Genomic DNA, 25,615 nt, shown 5'->3' with positions numbered 1-25,615 from the left:
GTGGTGAAAAAAAGGCAGGCAGAAATCTCATTACTGAAACGAGTTCTGGAAAACAGTAAGGACATTAGAACCTCGTACATATCAAATATGCTAGATCTCCGTTCTTGCGTAGGCCTGCCTGGTCTTGGGAAGCAGTCCAGGCTTGTTGACTCAAGCTCCACTTAGTATCAAACCGCATCAACTATATCCATCTGAAATCATCCTGAAAAGAACTGTCATCCCAAAAACCACAACAAAGCTCGTAGCAGGTGAACAGTGAGGAGCTTGATGTCTCGAGTGTTTGGTGCTGTTGGTGACGTTGTCGAATCTCGGTGCTTCCCCTGGCTCTGGTGGTGGAGCTTATCAGCTGTCAGGGTCGCAGATAAGACTCCCCCACTTCTCCCGGGTCCCGAACGTCCATCCTTTGGGCGTCGGTCGCCCAGCTCGTCTGAATGATGATGTGGTTGGCTGATGAATCTCTGAACGCGGGAAGGCTCTCTCTCACCTGAAGCTGTCGTTTCTGCCATAGCGTGTTAAGCATTTGCCTCTAAACCAAAGCTGAACACTACCATCGTCACCGGCGCAACCGCAAGGCAACCCAAGGGAAACCAGGAAACACATGAACCACCAGCTCCCCGTTTCTCAACCCTGAATGACAACATTTGATCATCCTACTTACAGAACGGTACTAGCTCCGACATCGCACTTTGATCTACACGCGTATTCCGCAACACCTTGTTGATTCTCAGCTTCTCTTCGCTTCAGCTTCCCAAATCCAGCGGTATCGTCCGGTCGTCTAGAGGCATCGATCCGTCATCGTTCCCGTCCTCTATCTTCCACCTGCGCAACCCTCGATTTTCGATACAGAATAACCTCAGAAGACGCCGCACCTCACAACGCAAACAACCCACTCGATCCCTCTCCCTACCGCACACGCACATCTACACACGCACGTCTACAAGTACCGGCACGCCACGCTACGAATCCCATTTCGACGGGGGACAGCAACATAGTCCGCGCTCTCGCCAATTGCATGCTTCGCGGCTCCAGGTAGCCTCGCTCAATGGTGGCTACCTTAGGTCACCGCCCACGCCATACACACCAAGGCCCCGAGGAGTTGCGAAGCGCATCGAATGAATGCAACCTCTAAACCCATTCCTCAGTGCTTTTGCCAAGAGCCCTTATCTCGCCCAGTGCTCGCCCCCTCAGCAGCACATCCTCCTTGTCCCGACCACCGATGTCATTCTTGACTCCCGCGACACCGAGACGGGCGCGCCCTTGTCAGCTTCCGTAGCCTCCGATGAGTTCATCGGGAGCCATGTGCTGCGCATCCTTCCACCCAAGGGGGGCCCTGGCGCGGGAGCCAAGGAACCTACGCAGAATCTCCGTGAGATGAAGGGCAAACCCAAGCTATACAGCACCATCAATGGCAGGACCATTGTCATCAAGGACAACTATGTCTACAGCAACAAGGGTACCGAACTCCTTCACAGAGTCTCAGCCGTGAACCTACTGCTAACTGTTCTGGGTGTTGAACAGGATTCAGGGCCTTGGCCCAAGCCAACCTTCTCCACGACGCCCTTTGGTACCCCGATACTCTCGAGCTTAAGCAGTTCCTGGTCTATTTCATATCACGCCCGCTGGTCGGATCATGGGAGGAAGTCAACATCCCTCCGGCCCTACTGCCGCCCGAACCAACCACCCGACCCAAACCTATAGCAGCTGCGTCGGACGCACCGAAAAAGAAGGACATTAGGAGCTTCCACGAACTCCTCAATCATTTTCCCGCCATTGCAAGGCAGATGCAAAATGGTCTCGAGAAGCTGTTCCGCGAGTTCACCCTTGTAGTCGAACGACCACTACCGCCACCTCCTTCTGCGAGCGTCATCCCGGACCCAGAACCCATCAATGGCCCCATTACACACGCGGTTCGAAGTGTACGATCGAACAGTACAGGAAGTATCAGCTTCACAAGGAACACGCATGGTGACCACTTGACCGAGAGCATATACAGCCAGGATGATGAGGACATTATGAGGGTGGCTCTGGAGACCGCTGTAACGTCAGCGATTGACCTCTTCCAAAATGTCGATAAGCAACAATTGTCTTTGTTGGGCGCAACTACCGACTTGACCGGACCAGTTGTCGAACGTATGATTGAACGTTATGTGACGGAAAACGTACACTACATGTTGTTCCCCCGCTTGACGACACTTCGACGACCGGATGATCTCGAGTTAGAGGCCAAGATACGGCAGATGGATAATATCGATATTTCTCAGCTGGGAATCGCTATGGACGGTGGGTCGCGAGCAAAGCGTGATCTCATCTCTCGACTGGGGCGTGCGGTGGACGAGTTCCGCAAAATGACAAACGCCAGCTGTCCTCAGGAGATGATGGAAATTCTTCTTTCTACCGCCAAGGCTGCAACGCAGCTCGCTTTACCTGAGCCTCCGCAGACTCCGGGGCCAGCTTCGGAAAAGCCCATTTTGACTATCAACGCTGATACCCTTGTATCTCTGCTGCTGTATGTTGTCATCAAAGCTCAGATTAAGCACCTCCAAGCGCGACTAAGCTATGTTCGACACTTTATCTTCATCGATGATGTTGATAGTGGCGAGATCGGCTATGCGCTCAGCACCTTCGAGGCTGTTTTGGCGTATCTTGACCGTGATTCCGGCGGGTTACGGCGAGCCAGTCGTCGGAACAGAGCCCTTTGGGACGCGGTGTCAAAAGGCGACATTGTGGAGCTGAAGAAAATCATGGAACCAGAAACGTATTCCAGCGACGACGCCTATTATGCAGTCGAATCCCGGCCTTCTTCACGCAGGGCATCGGGAAATGACTGGAACTTCGCGAATGGGGGTTCGAGTCTGTCTTCAACGGCCTTTTCCGTATCGGAGCGTTTCTCTGAAGGTTCTGGCCTCAGTCACGTATTTCCGTTCCAGGATGGAGCATCCGATGATATCGACATTGATCCTTACGAAGCTGAACCACTACCTCTGCCAAAGAAAGTCAAAAGGGTATCAATGGACACTCGAAGTATGTCACTGTCGAGCAGCTCGGAAATCTCATTTAGGTCTAGGACAGCCAGCATCACCACGACATGGACAGGTGGAGTTGAAGGCGACACTAGTATTGAACGCCTCGCCCAGACCACCGATGCACTTGGGGAGTCAGTACCGATGATGGCCATCCAAAACGGCCGTGTTGAGGTCTTGGAGTATCTGCTGTCACTGAGCCAGTATTTCCCTGCCCATGTCCTGTTGGAAGACCAGAACAACGCGGGCACGACATTGATGAGCGCTGCGGTTCAGTTGGGTGAAGCCAAAGTCATCAACATGCTGTTGAACTTGTTCCTCGAATCAACGCCGCGCGATCAGCTTAGAGATTATCTCGCCAGACAAGATACATGGGGTCGTAGTGCTGCGCATTACCTCTTCCACGCTCCCTTCCTAATAAAACTTTTAGGCGAGATGCTACCCTGGCGGCAGAAGGACAAAAACGGACAAACACCATTATTCGCGTTATGTCGGTCGTATGATCATGCCAACTACTCCGTCATGGTAGAGGAGGGCCTTGACTTTGCCACGAGAACTCAGGGCGATGGTCAGCCTCTGCACCTGGATGAACATGTCGATGCCAAGGGCAATACCCTTTTGCATATCATCAACGACCCGAAGCTTGCGTTACAAATCCTCCAACATTGCGATGTTGATGTCAATGCAACCAACGAAAAGAGGTTTACCCCTCTGATGCTGGCCAGCAAGTATGGGCGTTTCGATATGGTGCGAGTGCTCTTCGGAGATCCTCGCGTCGATGTTGCGGCCAGGGAGCTTCGAGGTTTGACAGCCGTAGAATTGGCCAAGGACGACGAGGTCCGCAACAAGATCGACGATCTCACCCTGTTCTCGCTCATACCAGGCTCCGACTCACGCACAACGGGTGTGGTACGATCCTATTTTGTTGAGGATACCTCCATCCGTTTTGTGCTGAAGTCGGGGGCACCGGTCGACCGGTATAGTTATGCCGTAACGACGTGTCGTCGATCTCTGACGGACTTTGAGCACCTTGTTAAGTTGCTGGAGATAGAGAACCCTTCCTCATGGATACCGTCTCTGGCGGATGTGCGGTCGCCGACACAGATTCTTTCCAGGCCAAGTCGAGCGGTGCTCAAGGATCTCCAGATTCGTATGGATTGGTTCTTACGGGTACTTTTGGCGCATCCCACGTTTGCTACTCATGAGATGCTTTGGGAGTTCTTCCTGGTGCCTGACTTGCAGCTTGACATGATGGCCGAACGGAGTAGGCTCAAGGCGGAAGCGCTAACGGAGAAAATCCATGACGAGATGGAGCCTGTCATAGACCTTAGGGAGGTTGAGCAATTTGTCGATCATGCTCGTGATATTGTCAGGAGCGTGCACTTTTCTACCAGGAGTGTGGCCCGGAGGGCGAACGTAGTCGGGAACGTTGCCATGGGTAAGTCATTCCTTTGCACAGACCTCTCCACCAAAGGAACCACCCTTTACTAACAATCCTCACAAATAGACCTCTACGATGCCTCCCAACTCCTTCACCGCGTCCTCACCACCTTCCCTTTCCTCCCAGCCTCCCACCTAACCGCCCTGGAACTCTACGTCCGCGCCCTCGCTCCACCCCAAAACTCGCCAACAAACCTCTTCTTCAACGCCTTCTTAACTCTTTACTCCAACGTCGAAGCTATCCTCCGCGCCCTCGCCAAGCCGCCGCGAACCATTGCCAAGATTGTCTCCATTCGCCGCGAGGCCGAGCGTAACTACAACTCGCTCAACCGCTCGTCGCGTTGGCCGCTCGGTCTTTTGGATGAGACGAGGCAGCGGATGAACGAGGAACGAGAGGAGAAGGTCAAGAATGCGGAGCGCGAGGCGGAGATGCTGGGAAAAGAACTAAGGTATGCCCAGCAGACGGTAGCGGGCGAACTGGCGGGGTGGAGGGATATGCATGAAAAGATGGGACGGAGGGCAATTAGGGAGTTGGCGAGGGGGATGTTGATCTTGGAGAGAGGACGAATGGAGGGGTTGAAGAGGGCTTTGAGGAAGGTCAAGGCGGTTGAGGCGGGAGGGCTGACGGGTTTGCGGGATAGTGCTGTTGATAGGACTTCAGTTGGGGTTGGTGGAAGTAGTAGTGGTGGCTACAGGGGGAATGGAAATGGGAATGGGAGGGGTGTACCCGGCAAAGGCGTCGTCGGTGTGGGAAAAGCCCCGGCGACGATAGCTGCCAGTACGGTGGTTGCGACGGGGAGGATTGATGATAACTTGTTATAGTCCCCGTTCACGAATAGTGGGACGGCGGCAGATGGAGCGGTGTAAGTTGCACGGACTGAAAGTACAAACGGCGTTGGATGGCTTTTTTTTTTTTTTTTTTTTTTTTTTTTTTTTTTTTTTTTTTTGAAGAGGCTGGTTTGCTGTCGGTTTGTGGAACATGTAATGTACAACTAATGTACAACATGACAATATGGGCAATGGTTTGGTGAAATGCCTGGCGGCGTTGTCTGGCCGTTGGAGATTACACTTCAAAGATCTGTCCGCCTGCAGTGGTGAGACAGTGTTGAGTGGTTTACAGGATACAGGACAGGCGTTAGAGCTGGGAACGTGCGGTTGAACTTTTCAATGTCATACTCTTTCTCTGGGCAGAAGTTACCTCGCCGCCCCTTTGAGTTTCGACACAATCGACAATAAAGTCAACATGTGATGTCTCGTCTCTATAAATAACGGAGCCTGCAAATAAGTTGGGGAAAAGAAAAGAACAAGAACAAAAGACGAAAAATTAGTGAACCTCGAGAGCCCAGCAAGCAATTCAAGATGAGAACCACATAGGTATCATCAACAGAACGACCTCCACTCAAAGGTATCTAACTGCTCCCTCAACGGCTTCAGATGCTAAACCCCCATTGCGCGTATAGTATGTATAGGTAGGTACAGCGTACGGATCACAACCTGACCACCATCTTGAAGATCACATGATGAAACAAGCGCGACCCCCAATCACCAAAGAATGACGAGTGACCGTTGTCAAGCTGAAGAAGCCTGTGGTAGGTAAGTGTAGGCCGAATGCGATTGGATCAAACAACAATAATGAAGCAAGATAATTAGCCGCCGCCGCCCTATAAGTTACAAGATAAGGGTACTACTATGTAATGTATGTACACAGGATGAGCAACGAAATGAGATTCTTGGATGCATAGGTAACAGGCTACAATATCCGGTCAGGTCCAGGTCCAGGTCCAGGTCAGGTCGGCAGAATGGGCCTGGCTGGGGTGAGGCTGTGCTTGGCCTTCCTTCTCTGGAGATGAGATGGACGTGTAGCATGGCATGGCATGGCATGGCCCATATGATGAGCAACGAACGAAACTGGCCGGATTACGGATCCCGGGTAGATGTTGAGCCGTAGCGTACGTAGGGCTTGGTCAGTCAGTCATTGCATAATTAGGTATGTTGTGACCGAAAGCCGGAGGAGAATGGGAGACCTCAAACAAAGCCTATTGTTGAGACCCAGTTTGGATGTCTTTGTACTACATACAGAAGTATGTATCCGCTCGGAAAAGCGGGAGAGAAAAGAACATGATGGTGTTTCATGTTTTCTTGGTGCGCACGTGGTTCAAGAATGGGAGGGGGGGCCATTGTTCCTCTATCTTTGTTCCTTTTCTGGCGTGGAAAAATAAAGAAGGATATGTAGTACTATGTACCTATAGCCAATCACTTCGGATTATTGGGTCCCCATAGGTAGTTGGAAGGAGGGGGAGTGAGGAGTGACTGACATGGAATCATGCTATCATAAAGAGTCCGCTCCGGGAAGACGGGTATGCGACCCTTCTTTCAACCTTTCCACTGGAGAAGGCGTTTTCAGCAGTTTCAAGTTGTAGATGAGAACTATACAAGTTCATCTCGTCAGTTGTCTGATATTCCGCGATATGACCTGCATTAGTCATCCACTGGCATCCACGGGTTTGAACTTGAAAGATCACAACCATCCATCTCTCGATGTAAAATGCCTTGTTGGGATCAGATTGGACCTTTCTAGACGTTGTCAACACAAGGACAAAGCATATCACATCATGCCATGTCGGCAGATAACGGAGTTTCTTTTTCCTCTTTTTTTTTTTTTTTCTCCCCTTCACATGATTCACGTTCAACCCATATTCACATGTATGTGCGTGACTTGACGTGCTTTTTTCCACCAACTCTTCCCCCGCACCACGACACTGGCCACGGGGGATCACGAAGCGATGGATGGTCAGAACCTCAACAGAAATGGAGTATGCCTTGCAGAAAGCCGTTGTTTCATGTTTCTCCCACTACCACATGAAACCATGAAACATCTGTCAACCCGAAAAAGTGAAAAAAAAAAAAAAAAAAAAGAGTGGGAAAAGAACGGGAAAAAATGAAGAAACTGCCAAAGGTCTGGTACCCGGGATGGACAATGGCACCACATGTTTAATCGGATGCGACTGGATACCTCGTTCAGTCGGAGTTTGACACTTCACCTAGCATTAGTCGAGATGCCCTAGGTAGCAGCTTGCGTTGTTAGTCTTAGTGTCCATATAGTGTAGTGTTCTGCATGTTTTAGTGCGTATGTGCTGTGGACTGTGGATTTTTCCTTCTTTTCTCTCTCATTTCCTCCCTCCCGCTGTTTCTTTCCTTCTAGGCTTTCCTTCCCCGCTTTTTTTTCTTATTCCAGAGCCTGAGTAAAAAGGAAAAGCAAGAGTCGGTAGGAAGGATTCTAGACAACTTCCAGTCTTTTGGTTATCTGCCATTCCATACAGCATATATTGATATCATCCACACATATTGATAGGTTCCATGCCGTCCAATCGACGGGTAAACTTGCCCCATGTCCGAAAAGGTAATGGCATGGTGGTGTATAAGTCGGCTTTAAGTGATCTGATTGGCCACACAGCGATGCAGGGTTGAATCGGACCCTTGTGGAATTGGTCGGGCTGCCATGCGGCACGCAAAGACAGGGGGGGTAAAAAGACTCGAAAGTGAAAGAAAAAAAGGACAGAAATGCTCGACTGACAGCACAACAGCAAAGTTGCAGATCGGCGTTCTGGTGTTGCATGAAAATTGGAGAACAAACTGCAAGAATCGTCGTCAATGTTGAAAAGCTCCCGTTCGGAGGAAAAGGCCGCGGGCCGCCGGCAACGTTAGCGTAGGTAAAACGGACTGAGACGACTCCAACTCCGAAAGTCCCCGTGGTCTCGGTGCTGCGCAGGCAATGTCAAGAAACGATGAAGTGTAGACTTTTCATGTCAAGACGCCTGGGGTATGATAGTCGCATGAGGACGAGGAACGTTACTACTGAGACGTTACGATCTCGGGACAATTTTATGACCTTGCGGCGATCTGGCTCGCTAAAACTTTCAAAGAAAATATTCACCTCTTGACCGGGCCGCCCTCTTGGAGTAGTACACTACGACCGGAGTGAACATTCATCGCCGTTTGGAGGGCGCTTAAAATTGATGACGCTGTGGGTTTCCGATCCGAAGATCCCACCTATCCTCCCTTGATATGTGAGACTCTGAAATTCTAAGCGCCTACAAACCTCGTAATGAGGCTGTGCAACTGCCGACCTTTACGGTCATTGCCAAACCTTTTCTTCAAAGTAAGGAAGGAGAATGAAGCAGATGATGAACAGGAGAGCTCCGGATATCGGATTGGGGCTGGGCTGGCAAAACCGGCCTCTAACAATTTCCGTAACCGCCCAGCCGCCGCTGATGTTAACGCATGTTCAGGGTCATGCCTACCTAAAGACCCTAGGAAGTTACCTAAGCACGGCGCCGGCACGATTGGGCGGCTGTTTGATTAACCCGACCCGCTCGCTGTGTTAGTGTCCTACGCTACAACTGCGCACGTTTTCTTAACAAGTTAGGTAATTGAAGCGCAAGCGACATTCCATGTGCAAGCGCCTTCGGGTGCGCGCTTCATACTACGGTCGTCAGCTAGACATAGGTCATCTTTGATCTTCTCTACTTCCTGGCGCTTAGGTAGTTTCGGTCCGGCAAGAAATTCGTGCTTGCAATCTTCCAACCCCTTCTGAACGACGCCGTACCTGCTCGATCCCTACCTTGTTTAGCTTCGGCGGTCGGTCGTAAGACAAAGCAATTTCAGTAACCGCTCGCATCTTGGAACCCTTCAGACTCTCGACCGAACCTCTGCCCCTCTCTCTCTCTCTCTCCCTTTCTCAAAGTTGAAGGTCTGAGAAAAGCTAAGCAGTCAATGGGTCCACCTAAAATAGGGCCGTCATAGGGTCGGAGGTTTCTCCTAGCACTGCATTTCCTCTGTGCAGAGAAGAGATGCGACTGGTAGCGGGGAGCAATCGTGGAGCTGCTCTGGAGTCTTGAGCAGAAACATGATGCGAGGGAGACATCAACGAGCACGCCCAAACTCCGGATAGCCGAAATGTCGAACGAAAGGATGGAGAGGATGGGTGCCCAACCCGCCTTACTTTTTTTGTTAGTGTCGGCCTGGTATGCAATGCAGTATGTATGGATATTGCGAGCTATCACTATCACTGAGATAACGGGGAGGCGAATGCCTTTCCAGCTGTCGTATCAGAACACTTTTCTCGGACGTTCTGGATTCAGTGAAAGTGAAAGAGCTGGCCTTGCATCCGTGCCTGACCCTCTATAGTATAGTCGAGCCGTGGCAGCCTTCCGTTTGGCTTTTCGACTCTGTGGATGGGTCCGTTCAGCAACAGTCCTGCTCAACGGCCTAGCATGCCTTTGTCGCCGCGGGGTAAATGTCTTTTGAGGTGATGGTGGTGCGGTGGTGGTGTCCGGGTGGTGTTGCGAGAAAAAGACGCGATGGGTTCGAAGCCTTGCTCCATCAGACGTGTCGTGGCTCGACTCAATGGCCCTGGCTGCGATGTGCTGCGGGAAGCACCGTCGTGATGACCCCGCGTCGAAGTGGCATCTGGCAGCATGATCGACCCCCCATTCGGTTCCGCCCTGTTCTCACTTGTCTGTCAGTTTGCGCCATATCCTATGTATCCCGATATTGACCCCAAACACACGCTCCAACAGAACAAGTTCCGTCCCTGGCCCGCTCTTGCTGCCATCTGCCATTTGCCGTCTGTCTGGTTCGGTTCCCACGTCGTCCCGCGGCTGGCGCCTGGGCCCAAGATCTCGAAAGAGCTTCTGAAAGTACCGTTGCTACTGGCGAGTGCTGGATCAAGTACAAATGACCCTTGACGGGTAACAGTGCTACGCTGTAGGCGGGACCATGTGTCTAAATATGACTCATAGACGCCTGCATGGCGGCTTGCACCGACATGGGATTTTGAGCCAATGGTGTTGCTGAGATGCCCATCTACCTTCGACTTCTCAGAACTACACGTCTAGGGCTTCCCAGAAGGGAAAAGGGCTCTTCTTTGCGTGAAGTCCCAGAAAAAAAAGAGGGAGCTTGGGCCATGAAGCGTTTTGAGGAAGCTTCCACATGGAATGAATGAATGGAGCGAGAGAACGTGTAACTGCCGATACATCTTCTTTGTCCTCTTTGTCCATTGTGTTCCCTCCCCCGATCCGACATGTTGATGCATGTAAGTGAGATTCAAGATTATCGGTATCTCATCAGTCTACATACCCTATCATTCCTCTCCTGAATGGTGTTTCCAACCTGTGTTTACCTTTTGACGTCGACCTCAAAGCATCATGTCTCCAGAAACCGACAACCACAATGGCGGCTATTCTATCCGTCAATTACGAACCCATTTCGCAACTATCCAAATAAATCGTCGAGTGACATGACCCTGGGTCTCGACGAGCGCCATAGATCTCCGCGTTTCAGATTTATTTGGATATCTGAGCAATCAGAGTCGTCCATGGGTTCCAGCCTTAAACCCGACTGCCAAGCTGCTAACCACCAAAGACTAGGGTCGCGACAAGGGCAAAGGGTAACAACGTAGCCAAGGTAGCACTGGAGGCTGCAAGTTGCTCTTCTCTTCTCTTCCTCTTTCCGGCAATCCCTCTTGGACCTCTCCACCAGGGGTAGGACTCACTAAAAAGTATTCACAAGAGATACGTACCTTTGTGAGCACAGCTTACACGCCTGTGTCTCCGAGCATGTCTCTCATGTGGTTTTCGCGACCGCGGCCCACGCTTAACGCTAGTATTCCTATGCCCATGCTTCTCGCGCCGGCAATGCGCATCCATCGTCCAGTCCTCTGCTGGTGCGTTCATGGGTCCATACTCTCCGGCCCTCCATGGCCTATGATCTCGAGTTATCCATCTGAGCATGAGGATAAGTATAACCTTGTTTCCCTCCTCTTGTTGCCCCTTCTTGCTTCATGTCCAAACAACCTCCTCTCTTCAGGCATCTAGAGTCTCAAGTGTCCGGGCCAAGACCATACATACGATCCCTTCCTTCCTTTTCACCTCCACTCTCATACAATTTAGAATCACCATCGGAGCGGGTCTCCTTCCTATCCTTGTTTTCCAAACTAATCTTGTAATCCGCTCCTTCAACTACACAAGCTTCAAAATGTCTACGTAAGTTGTTTACACTAGCCCAGACTACCATCAACTTCACAGCTAACAGTTGTTTGGACATAGTCTGGCAACAGGTATCCCTTACGAATTCACATTCCCATCGTGTGAACTTCCGGTCACTCCGCCAAGCTTTTCTTTCGACCCTTCTCTCCTTGAGATCAACTTCAACCCTAGCCATGTTCGCTCCGTCTCCCATAGCTCATCGGTCTACTCCTCCTTTGAGTCTTCTCCCTCAGAGTCAGTGAGCGCAACAAGCACACGGAGGACAACACCGGTCCGGAGCCGGTCACCCATCCGTACTCATGGACCTCTTCTCCTCCCAAAGATTCGCAGCCAGGACCAGTCCATCGATCCGTCCGCCGTTGCTGCTCCGGCTCCCAAGCGTGCTCGGACTATGCCGGGCCCAAGGATCTCCCGGGCCCGGGCCAATACGGACAGCTTCCGACCTGTACATCAGCGCAGCTACACCAACCCAGATGCCATCTCCTTCGCGACTCCTCTCCCCTTCACGGAGGATAACAGCGGCATCGTCTTCGCTCCCATCAACTATGTTGCCGAGCCTTCATCGGTACCTCACTCTCGCCGGGCGTCCTTGTGCAGTCTAGACCACGTCACCATCGAGAGATATGGCTATCCCACCTACCGCCAAATGCCGACCTACGTGCCATCCCAGACTCGGGCCAGCCTCAGCCCGTCGCCTACGCCGCAGCCCCAGGCCCAATTCCCCCAGCCCGAGTCTTTCATGTACCAGCCATATGCGCCGCGCGCACCTTCGCCGCTCGCTGCCGCCGCTCCCATCACCCCCGACATGACGCCCTCGACGACCCTCCTATCCTACCTCACCTCGTCGAACCCGGCTCCGTCGCTCGTTCGCACCATCTCCTTCCCGCTTCGGGATCCCCACACCAAGCACTTCTGGTGGGACGTCCGACAAGTTCGCCCCTGGACCAACTTCACTGCGGCCTCCATCCTCTCCATCCCCGGCGCCTCCGCCTGCCTCTCGGTGCCCATCTCGCAGGCCCTCCTCCCCACGGCCTCTTCTCCCCACCACCGCCACCCCGAGACCGAAGCCGCGCTGCACTCTATCTACTCGGCTCACTACCTCCCCAAGCTCAACGCCGCCCTGGCCCTCTGCTCGCAGCGCCCTCTCCAGCTCTCCGTTCCCTCCAAGAGCCCCATGGCCGCCGTCGCCACCGGTGCTTCCTCCGCATCCGCAGCAGCAACGGACAACATGTTCATCGCCAACGTCGCCGGCGAATCCGCCACCAACAGCGTAGCCGCCATCTTTGGCGGCAAGCCCACCGCGCGCGTCGTCGGGCTCGTCAAGTCCTTTGACCGCTTCAACACGGGCATGCGCGTCGAGGGAAACATCAAGCGGGTCGAGTATCTGCGCGGCCTCGCGCACTTGCACCACGTCATGCGCGAGCACGGGTGCCGGTACGGCTTCATCTTGACCGAGATCGAGCTGGTGTTTGTTCGCAACGGGACCGAGACCACCCCGCATTTCGGCTATCTTGAGGTTGGGAGCGTGCAGCTTGCTGCCACGGGTAGCGAAGCTGCCGTGTCCGCGGAGAATGTGAACGAGGTGCAGATGACGGCTTGCTTGGCCCTGTGGGGATTGTGCATGCTTGCGGGCGACGAGCCTGTTCCTGGACAGGTACACTGGAAGGCGGAGATCGGTGCGCCCGCTGAGGGAACGAGACGGAAGGCCTTGGCGAGGGATGAGTGGATGCCGCAGCCGCAGTTGGCGGAGAAGAGAGAGGCAAAGAGGAGTAGGGGGTGGATCTGGCCTGAGGATGCTGTGGGAAGGAAGGAGTTGGGGAAGAGAGGTGTGAGGTATGGTGCTTGCTAAGTTGAACTTGCGGCACGGTTGGGTGTGATGGAATGGAAAAGGGGCCTGGTACAAGGGGCGGTATTGATCTGGCATCATCATCATCATCTCGACTTGTGTGAAGTTGGAGAACGGGTTTCTTCAGTTCACTCAGTCGAACGTGATACTCCCCTTTGCTCCTTTTCTTCCCGCTAATGGAGGAAAAGAAGAGAGAAACGGTACATGGAATGAAAGTCTGGCACTTCACTCCCCTTTTTTCATCAACATCTGCATCTCATCATCTTTCTTCAACCTGGTTGTTGGCAAAGAAATTTTGCATTTGGCTTTTGGCTTCTTTTTCAACGGAGTTCAAGACAGGGCAACAGCATGGGTTTAAAATGGGTGGTCTCAGCATTTGCATTTTCATGTAGCATACCAATTTTCCTTTGTTATCAAGAACAAGAATGGAAGAAAGAAAGAAGGGCGTCGAAAATCCCGGATTGTGGACATGACTGGTTCATCATGATGCCCGGGGGTAAGGAGGAAAATTTGCATATACCATTATACATACATCAAATACCATAACACACCAAGACAGTCGATATACAATCGTTGTGTGTGATGTCCCCAATCCAGTTGAACACATTACCGTGACTCTTTTATTGATTTAAATATCCGAACAACACATATATCCATCAATGACAGGATGCTGGGCACATCGCCTCCAACCCCACCGTCAACAACTACTGCAGCCCATAAATCTCGGTAGCCTTGGAACCAACCAATTTCCTGGAATGGTGAAGCAACACTTATGTGTTGTTGTTCAACAAAGCTGGCCTCTGACTCGCGTAAATTACCCTCTTCTTCATCTGTTTTTCCTCTTTAATGGGGGTTTCTCGAGTCCGGCACTGAACAATCATGTAATGGTCTTGAACTAACGTCGATGCCTGATTCCATCGAGGCGTACTTTGGCCGCCTATTGTCGAGCACGGGTTCCTCCACTTGGTTTTTGATCGTATAATTTTGTAAACGCCTTTGCTCGTCTCTCATTAAATCGTTTTCTCTTTCTCCTTCTTTCTTTCTCCAACCCTGCCCTTCTCTCTTTCTCTTTTTTCTCGTTCTCTTTCTCTCTTTCTCTCTCTCTTGTGAGGCTCTCCTCCATTTCACCCACCCCCCTCCCGGTCCACCACTTTACTCTTACGTTAACTGGTCGCAACAGCACCTCTTGCGTTCTATTCAGTCTGGTCTACTCTACTTACCCTCAGCATCGCCGGCCTCACAAGACACTATGATGTCGGGGAATATTTGTGCGTCACCTCAATTTCTTCGACTGAAATCATGGAGGTCCAGGTCTATATCTATTATATTTGGAAGCTGCTGGCTCACTGTGACTGTCAGAGTATGTACTAGTAAAAATGAATGGGTAGGGGCTCTTATATGCAATAAGATAGGATGAAAGGCCAGTGACGAGATGGAACCTGGATTATCTTAACAGATGTTGACATGTGCCATCACAGTCACCGCTATGTACATGTCTCACAGCGAGGTGGACGTTAGTACGAATGAAAACCTTGTACCTGGAGAGTGGTATACTGATCAGTCTTAGTATAACGGCAGGTGTGATTCAGTTACAGTTTAATGATTCCTGGGAGGAACTTTAAAAGGTTCAATTCTTGGCAAGAACTCTTAGTACACGAGGGCGCGAGAAAAGATGATTGCAATTGACAAACACCATCTGACATTTGATTAGACCAGCACAGGGTCTACAGTGGGCAGTAATGTTAGGTACGAACATGGAGGTATGGATGATCAAAGACTCAAGTGGCAAACAAACAAACGGTGCTCCTGTCAACTGAGTGAAATGAATCCATGTACGGCATACCCATCAAACTGCTTAAAAAACTTCAACGGACAACAACCCATATCAAGACAGGATGTACATGCTCAGAAAATAAACAAGACGAGTATACATTCAGAAAGCGAGCACAGTAAGGATAGGGGACCAAGTCGGTTGGGATTTCATCATTCATGTGTATTGACAATTTACGTCTATCGTTTAGCTCTTGGCAGCACCGGCCTTGAAGAGGATGATATCACCATCTTCAACGACGTAATCCTTGCCCTTGGTCATGACCTTGCCCTTGGCCTTGACCTCGGCTTCGTCACCACCGAGCTCCCTGAGGACGTTGTAGTTGTAGACGACAGCCTGAATGAAGGTCTTCTCGAAATCAGTGTGAATGACACCAGCGGCCTGGGGAGCCTTGGTGCCGTTACGGATGGTCCACTGGCGAACCTCATCGGGACCGGTGGTGAAGAACGAGCCGAGGTTGAGGGCCTTGCGCATCTGGATGATAATCTTGGGCAGAGCAGACTCGGCGCCAACCTTCTTGCACTCCTCGGCAGCCTCAGCCTCGGTCTCGAAGCGGGTGAGGCGCTCCTCGAAGGAGACGGAGAGGGGAATGATGGGATCACCCTTGGCGTGCTCGTTGATCCAGGCGGCAATCGCGGGAAGATGCTTGTTCTTCTTGCGGATGTAGTCACGCTCGGAAAGGTTGACGAGGTAGACGACGGGCTTGGCAGTCAAAAGGAAGAGAGGGTTGATGACCTCGATCTGGAATCATGCAGAGTTAGCATATGTTTCGATGACCAATAACGAAACATGATGCATAGTGATGAATGGAGGGTGTTGTCAGGATAAAGTTTTTGTCTCATGGATCCTCATTGAGGAATCGAAGAGCTGGGTTTATAATTCAGGCCTTGGGCCTTTTATCATCATTCAAGGATTGGAGGGTTATGCAGATGAGGAAAATGTTGCTTACCTCCTTGGGACCCCAGGTGCCCTTGCGGACCTCCTTGCCGTCCTTGAGGTGGGCCAAGATCTTCTCGATAGTGGCCTCTTCCTCCTTCCACTGCTTCATCTGAAGAGACTGACCGCCCTGGCGGGTCTTCTTCTTCTGGTTCTCGAGGGCTTTCTCGACGAACTCGATATCCTTGAGACGAAGCTCCTCGCTGATGATGTCGAGATCACGGGTGGGGTTGACATCACCCTCGACGTGGATAATCTCGGCATCATCGAAAGCACGGACAACCTGGAAGATGGCATCGACGGCGCGGATGTGAGACAAGAAAGCATTGCCGAGACCAGCGCCGGTGGAGGCACCGCGGGTAAGACCAGCGATATCGTAGACAGTCAAGTTGGCGGGGACGCGCGACTTGGGCTGGTACTTCTCGCACAGCCAGTCGAAGCGCTCATCGGGAACAATGACGCGGGCCTCCTCGGGGTCAATGGTGGCATAGGGGAAGTTCTGGCGCGCCGGTGGTTGAGTTAGCTTCCGGTCATCATCATCATCATCGTCGTCGTTGTCGTCGCCAGGGTCGCGAGCGTGAGAGCGGGAGGAAGAGGGTCGCTTACGGCAGGGTTACCAAGGTTGCACTTGGTGATGGCCTGGAAGAGCGTGGACTTGCCGACGTTTGCCAGTCCAACCTAGAATCGGCATCGAGAACAGTGTCAGCGGGGTTGGGGAGATGGAGCCTAACCTAGGCGCAACCCACAATGCCGCTCTTCAGGTTGTTGCCGGGACGGCCCAGGAGGATCTTCTCCTCCACGACCTGCTTCTTGGGAGGCATCTTGTTCCGTTTGCTATAAGAACGGGTGGAGATGTAGACGAAGGTGCAGTCAAGCCCTTTTCTGTTTGGAGGAAGCGAGAGGGGGAAAGAGGCAGAGCGGAAGCTGCGAGAGCTGGAGCTAGCAACAGCTGCTGCGACTTTGGTTCGGAGGAGGGGTAAAGAGGAGGGTTGAGAAGCGAAAAATAGGGATCGGAGCCCTAGGTGAGAAGACGTTTTGACGGTAGCCAGTGGGCTGAAAGGCTTACTACCCCCGCCCAAAAAAAATACACAACGTTTCGGTAAAAGTGTGAAAAAAGAAAGAGGAAGGTAAAAGGCAAATCTGCAACAGCGAGCCGCTAAGAAGGACAAGTCAATGTCTCAAAGCCGGCTTCCTTCCCTAGGGGTTGTTTGGTAATGGTCGATCGCTTGATGGTCCAAGATTGATTGTCTGAAAAGAAAAAGAGCAACAAGGGTAACAAGAACCAACGTTGTCAAATTGCAAGGACAAGTGGTATTTTGTTTTGGGGGTTTTCTTGTTTGCGAGAATTGGCTGATCCAAAAAGATCACGGAAGGAAAAGGGCAAATGCAAAATTTTATCAGCCCTTGTTTGAAAACTCCGCCCAAAGCCCAAACAAAACACATGGATCGTTGTCACAGTCAGTCCCGTCCCGTCCCATTCCAGCAGCTCGAGTGGGGTGTCAGTTTTTTGCCCGTCAGGTGGAAGATCGATTCACCGATTCAGGCCCTCGCCCTGAGCGGGGTGTTCTTACAGGCGGCTCCCCTGCCCCTGCTGGGTGTGTGATGACGCTCTGCGACAGCCACCCCAGCACCTGTTCGCATAGCGTATGGCCCTTCGACGCAGCTGCCAGCCGCAAAGGTGCGAGATCTGCTGCCATGTCGTCGTACAAACACCCCAGATCGAGCAAATTGGAAGCATTTCGGGTAGTCATTTAACCACTTATTTACGCGTACATTTGCATCCTATAGCTGAATGCCTCTCCAGACAATACATCCAGACATTACCTATCTCCCTCTACGTGTCCATTTCCCGTCCGGCCTTCATTGTTGCCTGCTGAAAGCGTCCGTCTTCCCAACCGCATCGTGCGTATCCCGTCGTTTCGCCTCCAGCCTACTTCCATCGACCTCCGTGATAAGCGCTGATCGAGCGGTTGGGGGCTGAATAGCTCTTTGTCCTCAAGGGTTCGAAACCTGTCTTGGATCGCCAACTTCGAGAGCCATATGCGCCGTATGAAGCAGTGATCGAGCTTTCTCAGCAACCGAGTTTAACTGCTTACTCCCGCCCGTTCGACGAGTTTCAACATTCCCGTCTCAGGTCCTCCATTTTGTCCATCTGAGCGGGGGAGTGCCTCTAAGAACCGTCGTCACCATGTCAAGCAAGAAGTCGCACAAGCCAGCAAGGCCACACCGATCGACCCTAGCAATTCCAAAGACCGAGATCCTCATCAACGTCTACGATCTCCTGCCGGTATGTTCCAATCTTCTCCGCCTTTGACTATCTCCCCCATGGCTACGACTGGTACTAACCAGCTCTCTTCTTTCGCTCTTCAAGCCCGGCCGCATCTCCTCGACCCTCTGGTTCCTCGGAACCTCCCTCCTCCATTCGGGCGTCGTCATCAACGGCCGCGAATACGCCTACGGTGGCCACGCACACCGAGGCAAGACGGGTGTCTACTGGACGGCACCCCGCACCGAGCCGCCAGGGGGCACCTTCCGGTGCGAGCTCTTGCACGGCTTCACGCTCGCGACGCCGGCCGAGATCGACGCCATCATCCGCGAAGCGTCCGAAGAGTTTCTCGGGACCGCCTACAACCTGTTGACGAAAAACTGCAACCACTTTACGTCGCACCTGTGTCAGAAGCTGACGGGGCTGCCCGGGCCGGCATGGCTGAATCGTGCCGCCAGCATCGGCGTGGCTCTGCCGTGCGTGGTGCCCAAGGATTGGATCGAGGTTCCCGAGTATGATACTGCGGACGGCGAGCTGGTAGATGACGTGGACCATGGGGGTAATGGGCGCGGAAACGGTGGACAACATGGGAACAGTGGTGGGCGGGACAAAAGAGAGGAGAGGAGGGCAGCGAGAGAGGAAAGGAAAAGGGCTGCGAGGGAGGAAGATGAAGAGGAGCTGTTGGCGGACGAGCGGTCGAGGATGTTGAGCAGTTCGGGGGAGTCGCCTACGCTTGTTGATCTGGGAAGGGAAAGAGACCACGAACGGGCATCGACGACATATAATATCGGTAATGGTAATGAGGGTGAGGGGCAATATCGGGACGATGAAGGGGAAGCCGAAAGTGGGAAGGGTAAGGGGAAGGCGGCGGCGGTGGCTACGAGAGATTCTGCTGGCAGAACGCTACCGCCTGCGGAGAGGGCACCGACTTCTTCTTAAGATCGAGCTGCTTGGATGAGATCCCTATTTCTTACTAGGGGCCAGGTCTGCTTTTTCATTTTGCATGGCATCGCTGGGAGTTATGGCTCTGTGTTTTTTTGTCTGGGTTCTGTTTGTCCTTGGGAGGTTAGCTACGCGCTTCATCAGCTTCTCTTTTCCTATGATACCAATGGCGCATCGTTGCATTTCATTCCACCATGGCTGGTCAATTCACTGGACAACAAAAGCCAGTATTGACGGATCTGTTTTTCTGCTCGAGCTCTTTCCTTTGTTTTATGCGTTGAGTTACTTTTTGCCTACTACTTGTTCTCTACTTCGGCCACTGGACGAGTGGTCGTAAGGACATACCGAACAGGTCCAATATAATACACTTTTTCATCGACACTCTTGCATTTCGAGCTACATAGCATGATGTTTACAAAGACTCAGATCCTACACAAGGTCTTGGTCATGTGTTTCCACCTAGCCCTAACACGTCTCGTAGGTCTTTCCATGGCCCATTGTGATGTCTTGCAGGTGGGTATCGTATATCTCCTCGAGATTGGCATCAGATATGGTGGGCACAAGACATACCTGCTTTCTGACACCTTTTATCCTGCCTCGTGCCAGTCTTTCCGGGTCTCATTTGCGAGAGTGATTGCGGTACGCAAAATGACAATCCGAGGCAACGATCTCAACCTATTCTCCAGCTCATCGCACTTGTCCCAGAAATAGTTGAGAAAAAAATAAAACCCAAGTAGTCCGTCATCAATCCAAGGAGCAAGCGGACGAAAAAGCCTTCCAATGAAAAAAGTAAAAAGAGTTGACTGGAGTGGGATTCGAACCCACGCATCTTGCGATACTAGAATGCACCTCACCTGGTGGTGAAGAAGAATTTTCTTGAGTCTAGCGCCTTAGACCGCTCGGCCATCCAGCCATTAGAAGATTGGTGGATATCTGTGCAATGCATAGATCCATATGGTAGTTTGATAAGCTTCCCACGAGCACAAACTGTGGGTATAGTTTAATGACTTATATTTGGAAAGGAATTGAGTACTAGATGCTGTTAGACATTGAATTAAGACTTGTACAATGTCGATATGTAAGAAAGACTGCAGTGATGCGCAAAACGTGGATGCAAGAGGGGTATAGGAAGATACGTAGGTAGGTAGCGCAGTGGTCGTAAGAATAAACCAAATAAGGACAGTCTAACACGGCTCGCTTTGGCTAGTAGGAAAGGCCATTACAAAACTATAATTTGTCTAGTAATAATTTGGGAGCACATTACCCAGAATCTATTATACCTCCTTTGATCCAGGAAACCCTTTGAGTTTCAGTTAAAAGGTGCACCAAAGACGCGGGGAGGCGTGCATAATAGTCTACCTCGAGGTGTGATTTGACCTACTTGGTTTATCCTGACGACCGTTCTCAGCTGGGTAGATACGGGACATTATGGCGATAGCGGGTTGAGGCCGAGATGCATCCCGGGGTATAGGACTCTGCTCAACCTCGACAGTTTTATGTTACCTCTAGAGGTAGGTAGGTACTCGCTTTGTGAGCCCGAGGTACCCTTAGATGTAGACACTACATCTGACCCAAGCTCGCGGAGTTGCAACTTGCGATCGTGGGAGCATGTATCCGGAGGACAGCCGTTCTATATTGTATAAGGGACACCGTAGAGGTAATAAGGATTACAAAGATGCCAAGTAACTGCATACTCGATATATCTTGTTGTACATGTGTGAGCTCAAGAGGGTTAGAAGGTGACTTGCATTGCCGTTCGGTGCATGTCATGCCCCTCTTGTCGGGCGTTCGATGGCCTTCGGTTCACTACACTGCATTTTCGACAAGATTAAACCGAGGAAGGGGCTTGTACAAGACAGCCAGCCCCAGAACTACGCTACCAAAGGTACTTATGTGTTGCCTTGAGACCGAAAGTTCCGGGGTTTCATCGCTGATATTCATTTTGACCGGACCATGATGCTAGATGTGGTGTTACCATCATTCAAATTTATCCAACAGACTGCCATTCGTCCCTCTTCATTTACAGACAATCTCTCGCCTATATCCCTTCCTTCTCACTGATTCATCAGTTCTCTTTCTCGTTTACACCTCCCCAGCGGCAGCCAAAAGCCGTTCATACAACAACAGGTTTAGCGATCTTCATACCCTTTAGCAGCCCGGCCTCCCCTCTCTCAACCCTTCCATTCCACACAGCCATCTGCTCACAAAACCCATATAACGTATCCGTAACGCCCTTATACCCAATTCCTCCCTCCTCCACACTCTTCCTCGCCCTAGAATCATCGCAAATGGTGTACGCCGACACAGTAAACACCGCCGGCTGTAACATAGCCAAATCCCCCGTGGGCTCCTTCCACCCAAACAGCTTGGTCAGGACAGGGAAGTTGATGATCAAGTTAGCCCAGCCCTCGATGGCGTGGGCCAAGATCAGCATGAGCACGGGAGGCGGGTAGGTCTCGGTGATGGGGGTGATGGAGAGCAAGCTACTCAAGGTGTAGAAGTCTTGGAAGGCAATAGGCGGGCCGGGGTCGGTGACGAGGAGGGGACGGCCGGCGCAGGCGGGAGGGACGGGGCGGACGGAGGGGTTGAGTGCGGCTTCGAAGAGGAGATGGGCGATGGAGACGTTACGGGAGGAGATCCAATTTCTAGAGGCGTGGTTAGGGTGTTAGTCGGAGGATCTCGAGACAGGGAAAGAAAAAGAAAAAGCACAGGGTATACTGACTGGATGACGTGCGGCGTCCAGGAGACAATGCTACCGGCTTTGAGAGCAGGACTAAAGGTTACGTCGTTCTCTACATCTCCAAAGATGCCATTGCCGGGACGGACAACGCCGGTACGGAAACCTTCTTGGTTGGCGGCGCAGACCAGACGTTCAGCTTCGGCTTTGGCGCGAGCGTCTTGTTTCCCATTTCAACCATCGTTCAGCAAAAGTTCATTACCAGTGCATCTACCAACCGGGGCTTAGGATGAGACTCACAGTTGCCAAAGAAGTCATCGTGAGCCTTCAACGGCTGATCGAAGTCATCCTCATTGAACACTTGAACATAGTTACTTGCCAAGCTGGGAAGAGGCCATTTCCAGAACTTCATAGGCTCGAGGGCAACGGAGGACGAGGACGTGGCAATGAAAATGTCAGCACCGGCCTCCTTGGCAGCAGCCAGGACGTTGGAGGTACCACCGACGTTTACGCGAGCGACACGGTCATAGGTCTTGATGCTCCGTTCGCCAGGACGAATCACGGCGGCAGTGTGGTACACGGTCAGGGGAAGACTTGCAACAGACGCAGGCCATGGCTTGGAGAAGGCCGCTTTCACAGAGTCGGGGGAGGTGATGTCAGTCTTGATGACCTCAACCTTGCTGGCCACACTAAGAATTTGGGGACGACGAAGAGGAGCAAAGTCAACGATCCGGACACTCTCCGCGGACTGTCCACGAGCGAGCAAGTGGGAGACAATGTCGCCTCCTACAAGACCTATCGTGGCGTGTCAGCTACGGTTACCCCTTTTCATGTTTCTTGTGCACGAGGAATTTGGAGCGGGCATGGCTCGTAAAAACAAGAAAATACTAACCGGAACCGCCCACTACGATGTACCGTCTGTCCATCTTGGGTGGGAGATGTTTCTTGATATCGACGGGGTTCTTTTTGACCCGTTCATATGTCTCCCGTATATACTCCTTGCTCCAGCGATTGGAATTGGGTGACAGTTTCAGAGCTGTGGGTGGCACCGTTCGCATGGTCCTGTTGACTCCATATACCCAAAGCGCGCCGACGATAACGACTGCAAGGCTCAGTGGCCAAAGATCAAGTCCTTCCACCATGATTTCTCATGGTTCTTGATGGCCTTGTCGTTGGAGTAACTCGGAGATGAGAGATCCCGTGGCCTGTCTCGAAGGTCGGAATCCTTTAAAAACGTTGTGCGTCGTAGATAGCAGCCGTAGTAAGCAAGCAGTACAACCAGACGCTCTACTGCTTACTGCGCATCAAGATGAAGCCGTTGCCGATGCTGTTTAATCACAGATCAGGGTCCACGCGGGTCGTTGCGGTTAAATCCCCCTTTTTGTTCATTAATATCCGCGTATCCGCGGTGCTCATAGTCCAGACCATCTGTCGCCTCAATGAACACAGTAGGTTGGGCGCCTGAACAAGGATCAAGTGTGTAGATCTACCGGTCGCTGCCAGATGGAAAATCACTGATACCCTTCTGAAGCCGCGGCCCGCCCGGTCATTGATGCGCTCCAGGTTCTGTTGCCTACGGACCGAAAGCGCCGTAAAGATTTGACGATCCATTGAAGGCAAACATCGGGCTTCATTATCACTACATTGCTTTTGAGTTCCATGATGTTTTCTATCATGAAGACCATGTGATATGAGGCAAACCAAACACAAGCGTTCTGGTTCACATCAGAAGTCATGTGGAGGGAAGCATAGGTACACATTGCTCGCCAAGGCCCCTGTAGTTCACTCACCCTGGAGGCAGCATTACGCTCAACCGGCTTGACATGGCGGCCACACAAAGGGACAGCGGTGCGTGTCGCAAAATATTATCAGAGTATGTACAGTGAACTCTTGTCTGAACACAGCGCGCCGGCAGCTGATGTAGCACAGTTCAAAGCTTCGTCTCGCCTTGTGTGGACTGATAAAAGATCGTCAGGGAGCCCGCTGGATGTCAGACGAGGCAGCGTGGCTACCATGTCTTTTTTTTTTTGTTATTTTATACCATCGCGGCAGTGTGGGAGTGTGCGCACAAGGGGTTGCAGGGTGTGTACAAACACTCTCCAGGGGCCGAGCTTATGAAGAACATTCATTTATTTGCCCTTCGTCACGCTTTTATGACTATCGCTCGCTCAAACTTCGTGCTCGACTGCTCGGCGTTTGGACATCGACTGACGTTGGGCAAGGCGTGGTCGGTTGTCCGGTGCCCCCCCCCCCCCCCCGAGATGAGGTTGCAAAACGCTGGAATGCGTCGAGACCAGTCCGGTTCGTCGGATCTTCAGCGCATCTCGGCTTGCGATAGCGAGGTGAACCATCGCATCAAATACTCGCCGTGACGAAAATCACAGGCGACTCACACAGAGTCGATCACTTGGAAGCCCCAAACGATAGCCACATGATTCGTTTGGTCAATTTCTCATGTCCCACAGCAATCCGCACAATTTTAGCGAGAAAATTTGTGTTGGAGATGCCGACCCGACGTTGTGGAATCGCAACCCATCCGGATGATCCAGGTCTGCCAGGGAGAGCCGCGGGAGAGAGACACGGGTCCCAACCATGATGTGCAGTGAAAATGGTACATATGTAGTTCGACGGGGGAGCTCCTGGTGAACCTTTCACTGTCTCTTCCCTCTACGAGCAATTGTGCCCCTCTGATTGGCCCCCATCGTCATCAGGGCAGTGCTTTAACACCGGGGGCGCTGCGCTGTGCGCTGTGCGCCTGCCCGCCTGCGCCGTCCACTGCACAGCTGCAGCGTCGGAACTTGCCTGATCACCAACCTACCGCCAAAACCAGGTGGGACCGTGAATGATGGACGTGCCTTCTGCCACGTGCATCACGTGTGGAGCTAGATAAACAGCAGATGGTGCTGATGATATTGAACTGCCAGCGACAATGGACGGAACCCCCAGCGGCTTGGACGGTTTCACTGTCACTGAAGGATCCTGCAATGCTACACTACAAAATATTGTTGTTGATGCTGTGTCTTTTTCTTGGTGTTTTGACATTGTTGGATCGATTTCCTGGGGGGGCAGACAAACTAAGCTAAAGAGGAAGCTCCACAACTGAACTCGATCTACGCAGCGATTGTGATTAGCGGTGACTTTTACGAGACGGCACTACAGCTCACCCCTGCAGTGGTTTGTTCGTTAGCGCGGGACTTTGACACGCACTTTACGCAACCTATCACCATGCCAGCAAATTTAATACAAAAAGTAATATCATCCGGATGCGATTTGAATACTTTCATTGTACAAGTTATACACTTTATCCAATTCTTTGGTTTCGCATGTGGTTTTCCCATCGTTTTTCTGTGTATCTTGGGCAAACTCCCGTCGCAAGAACCGCACTAGCAACTGAATCAAATCAGCATTGAACTGTATGTACTGCCAGGATACATACACCTCGCCTCGCGACTGCGACTACATGTTAGAAATGTGGGACTTAGGTAGGTAGGTAGGTACGGAATGCAACAGTTCGTCCCAAGTTCGTGTTCGTTCGATGGACAATGGAATTGCTTTGACCGCCCGCGCTTGAGCATGACTACAAAAATGCCACGGCCATGCCAACCCGCGCC

The 25,615-nt window shown here is 51.8% G+C and overlaps 6 protein-coding genes and 1 non-coding gene across 7 annotated transcripts; 4 read left to right on the top strand and 3 right to left on the bottom strand.

The window, feature by feature from the left end:
- The first annotated feature begins 1,197 nt into the window (after positions 1-1,197).
- On the top strand, positions 1,198-5,387 carry B0T23DRAFT_385004 (uncharacterized protein). The gene is made up of 3 exons (XM_062837508.1): positions 1,198-1,453; positions 1,519-4,458; positions 4,528-5,387. The coding sequence occupies exons 1-3, from the start codon at positions 1,372-1,374 to the stop codon at positions 5,280-5,282; spliced, it is 3,777 nt and encodes a 1,258-aa protein (XP_062690954.1). The 5' UTR covers positions 1,198-1,371; the 3' UTR covers positions 5,283-5,387.
- A 5,690-nt stretch (positions 5,388-11,077) lies between these two features.
- B0T23DRAFT_197139 (uncharacterized protein) lies at positions 11,078-13,442 on the top strand. The gene is made up of 3 exons (XM_062833316.1): positions 11,078-11,255; positions 11,486-11,503; positions 11,567-13,442. The coding sequence occupies exons 2-3, from the start codon at positions 11,496-11,498 to the stop codon at positions 13,353-13,355; spliced, it is 1,797 nt and encodes a 598-aa protein (XP_062690953.1). The 5' UTR covers positions 11,078-11,255; positions 11,486-11,495; the 3' UTR covers positions 13,356-13,442.
- Positions 13,443-15,369: 1,927 nt separating this feature from the next.
- Positions 15,370-16,940, bottom strand: B0T23DRAFT_321793 (putative GTP-binding protein; the record flags this gene model as incomplete). The annotated part of the gene is made up of 4 exons (XM_062835259.1): positions 15,370-15,924; positions 16,133-16,618; positions 16,726-16,797; positions 16,866-16,940. 4 exons carry the CDS (start codon positions 16,938-16,940, stop codon positions 15,370-15,372), a joined length of 1,188 nt encoding a protein of 395 aa, XP_062690952.1.
- A 1,149-nt stretch (positions 16,941-18,089) lies between these two features.
- B0T23DRAFT_197048 (PPPDE putative peptidase domain-containing protein) lies at positions 18,090-19,336 on the top strand. Its single transcript, XM_062833315.1, has 2 exons — positions 18,090-18,406; positions 18,491-19,336. The coding sequence occupies exons 1-2, from the start codon at positions 18,308-18,310 to the stop codon at positions 19,322-19,324; spliced, it is 933 nt and encodes a 310-aa protein (XP_062690951.1). The 5' UTR covers positions 18,090-18,307; the 3' UTR covers positions 19,325-19,336.
- Positions 19,181-19,706, top strand: B0T23DRAFT_197029 (uncharacterized protein). The gene has a single exon (XM_062833314.1). It carries the CDS (start codon positions 19,389-19,391, stop codon positions 19,662-19,664), a length of 276 nt encoding a protein of 91 aa, XP_062690950.1. The 5' UTR covers positions 19,181-19,388; the 3' UTR covers positions 19,665-19,706.
- A 421-nt stretch (positions 19,707-20,127) lies between these two features.
- On the bottom strand, positions 20,128-20,240 carry B0T23DRAFT_t269. Its single transcript has one exon. It is a non-coding gene; the product is annotated as a tRNA-Leu (tRNA).
- Positions 20,241-21,354: 1,114 nt separating this feature from the next.
- On the bottom strand, positions 21,355-23,242 carry B0T23DRAFT_197010 (uncharacterized protein). Its single transcript, XM_062833313.1, has 4 exons — positions 22,897-23,242; positions 22,305-22,799; positions 22,050-22,224; positions 21,355-21,972 (listed from the first exon to the last, which is right to left on the bottom strand). Exons 1-4 carry the CDS (start codon positions 23,144-23,146, stop codon positions 21,441-21,443), a joined length of 1,452 nt encoding a protein of 483 aa, XP_062690949.1. The 5' UTR covers positions 23,147-23,242; the 3' UTR covers positions 21,355-21,440.
- Positions 23,243-25,615: the final 2,373 nt, after the last annotated feature.

The sequence above is a fragment of the Neurospora hispaniola genome (assembly GCF_033458365.1).
Source record: "Neurospora hispaniola strain FGSC 10403 chromosome Unknown B0T23scaffold_6, whole genome shotgun sequence".
Taxonomy (NCBI): domain Eukaryota; kingdom Fungi; phylum Ascomycota; class Sordariomycetes; order Sordariales; family Sordariaceae; genus Neurospora; species Neurospora hispaniola.
This window is presented reverse-complemented; position numbering and strand designations above follow the sequence as displayed.

Excerpts from the sequence above, each read along its gene's own strand:
- B0T23DRAFT_385004 (XM_062837508.1), top strand. The coding sequence starts at position 1,372 with ATGAAGGGCAAACCCAAGCTATACAGCACCATCAATGGCAGGACCATT. Across the intron at positions 1,454-1,518 it reads CTATGTCTACAGCAACAAGG|GATTCAGGGCCTTGGCCCAA; the intron begins GTACCGAACTCC and ends GGTGTTGAACAG. Across the intron at positions 4,459-4,527 it reads AGTCGGGAACGTTGCCATGG|ACCTCTACGATGCCTCCCAA; the intron begins GTAAGTCATTCC and ends CCTCACAAATAG.
- B0T23DRAFT_197048 (XM_062833315.1), top strand. The coding sequence starts at position 18,308 with ATGTCAAGCAAGAAGTCGCACAAGCCAGCAAGGCCACACCGATCGACC. Across the intron at positions 18,407-18,490 it reads ACGTCTACGATCTCCTGCCG|CCCGGCCGCATCTCCTCGAC; the intron begins GTATGTTCCAAT and ends TCGCTCTTCAAG.
- B0T23DRAFT_197029 (XM_062833314.1), top strand. The coding sequence starts at position 19,389 with ATGGCATCGCTGGGAGTTATGGCTCTGTGTTTTTTTGTCTGGGTTCTG.
- B0T23DRAFT_197010 (XM_062833313.1), bottom strand. The coding sequence starts at position 23,146 with ATGGTGGAAGGACTTGATCTTTGGCCACTGAGCCTTGCAGTCGTTATC. Across the intron at positions 22,800-22,896 it reads CATCGTAGTGGGCGGTTCCG|GTCTTGTAGGAGGCGACATT; the intron begins GTTAGTATTTTC and ends ACGCCACGATAG. Across the intron at positions 21,973-22,049 it reads TGGACGCCGCACGTCATCCA|AAATTGGATCTCCTCCCGTA; the intron begins GTCAGTATACCC and ends CCACGCCTCTAG.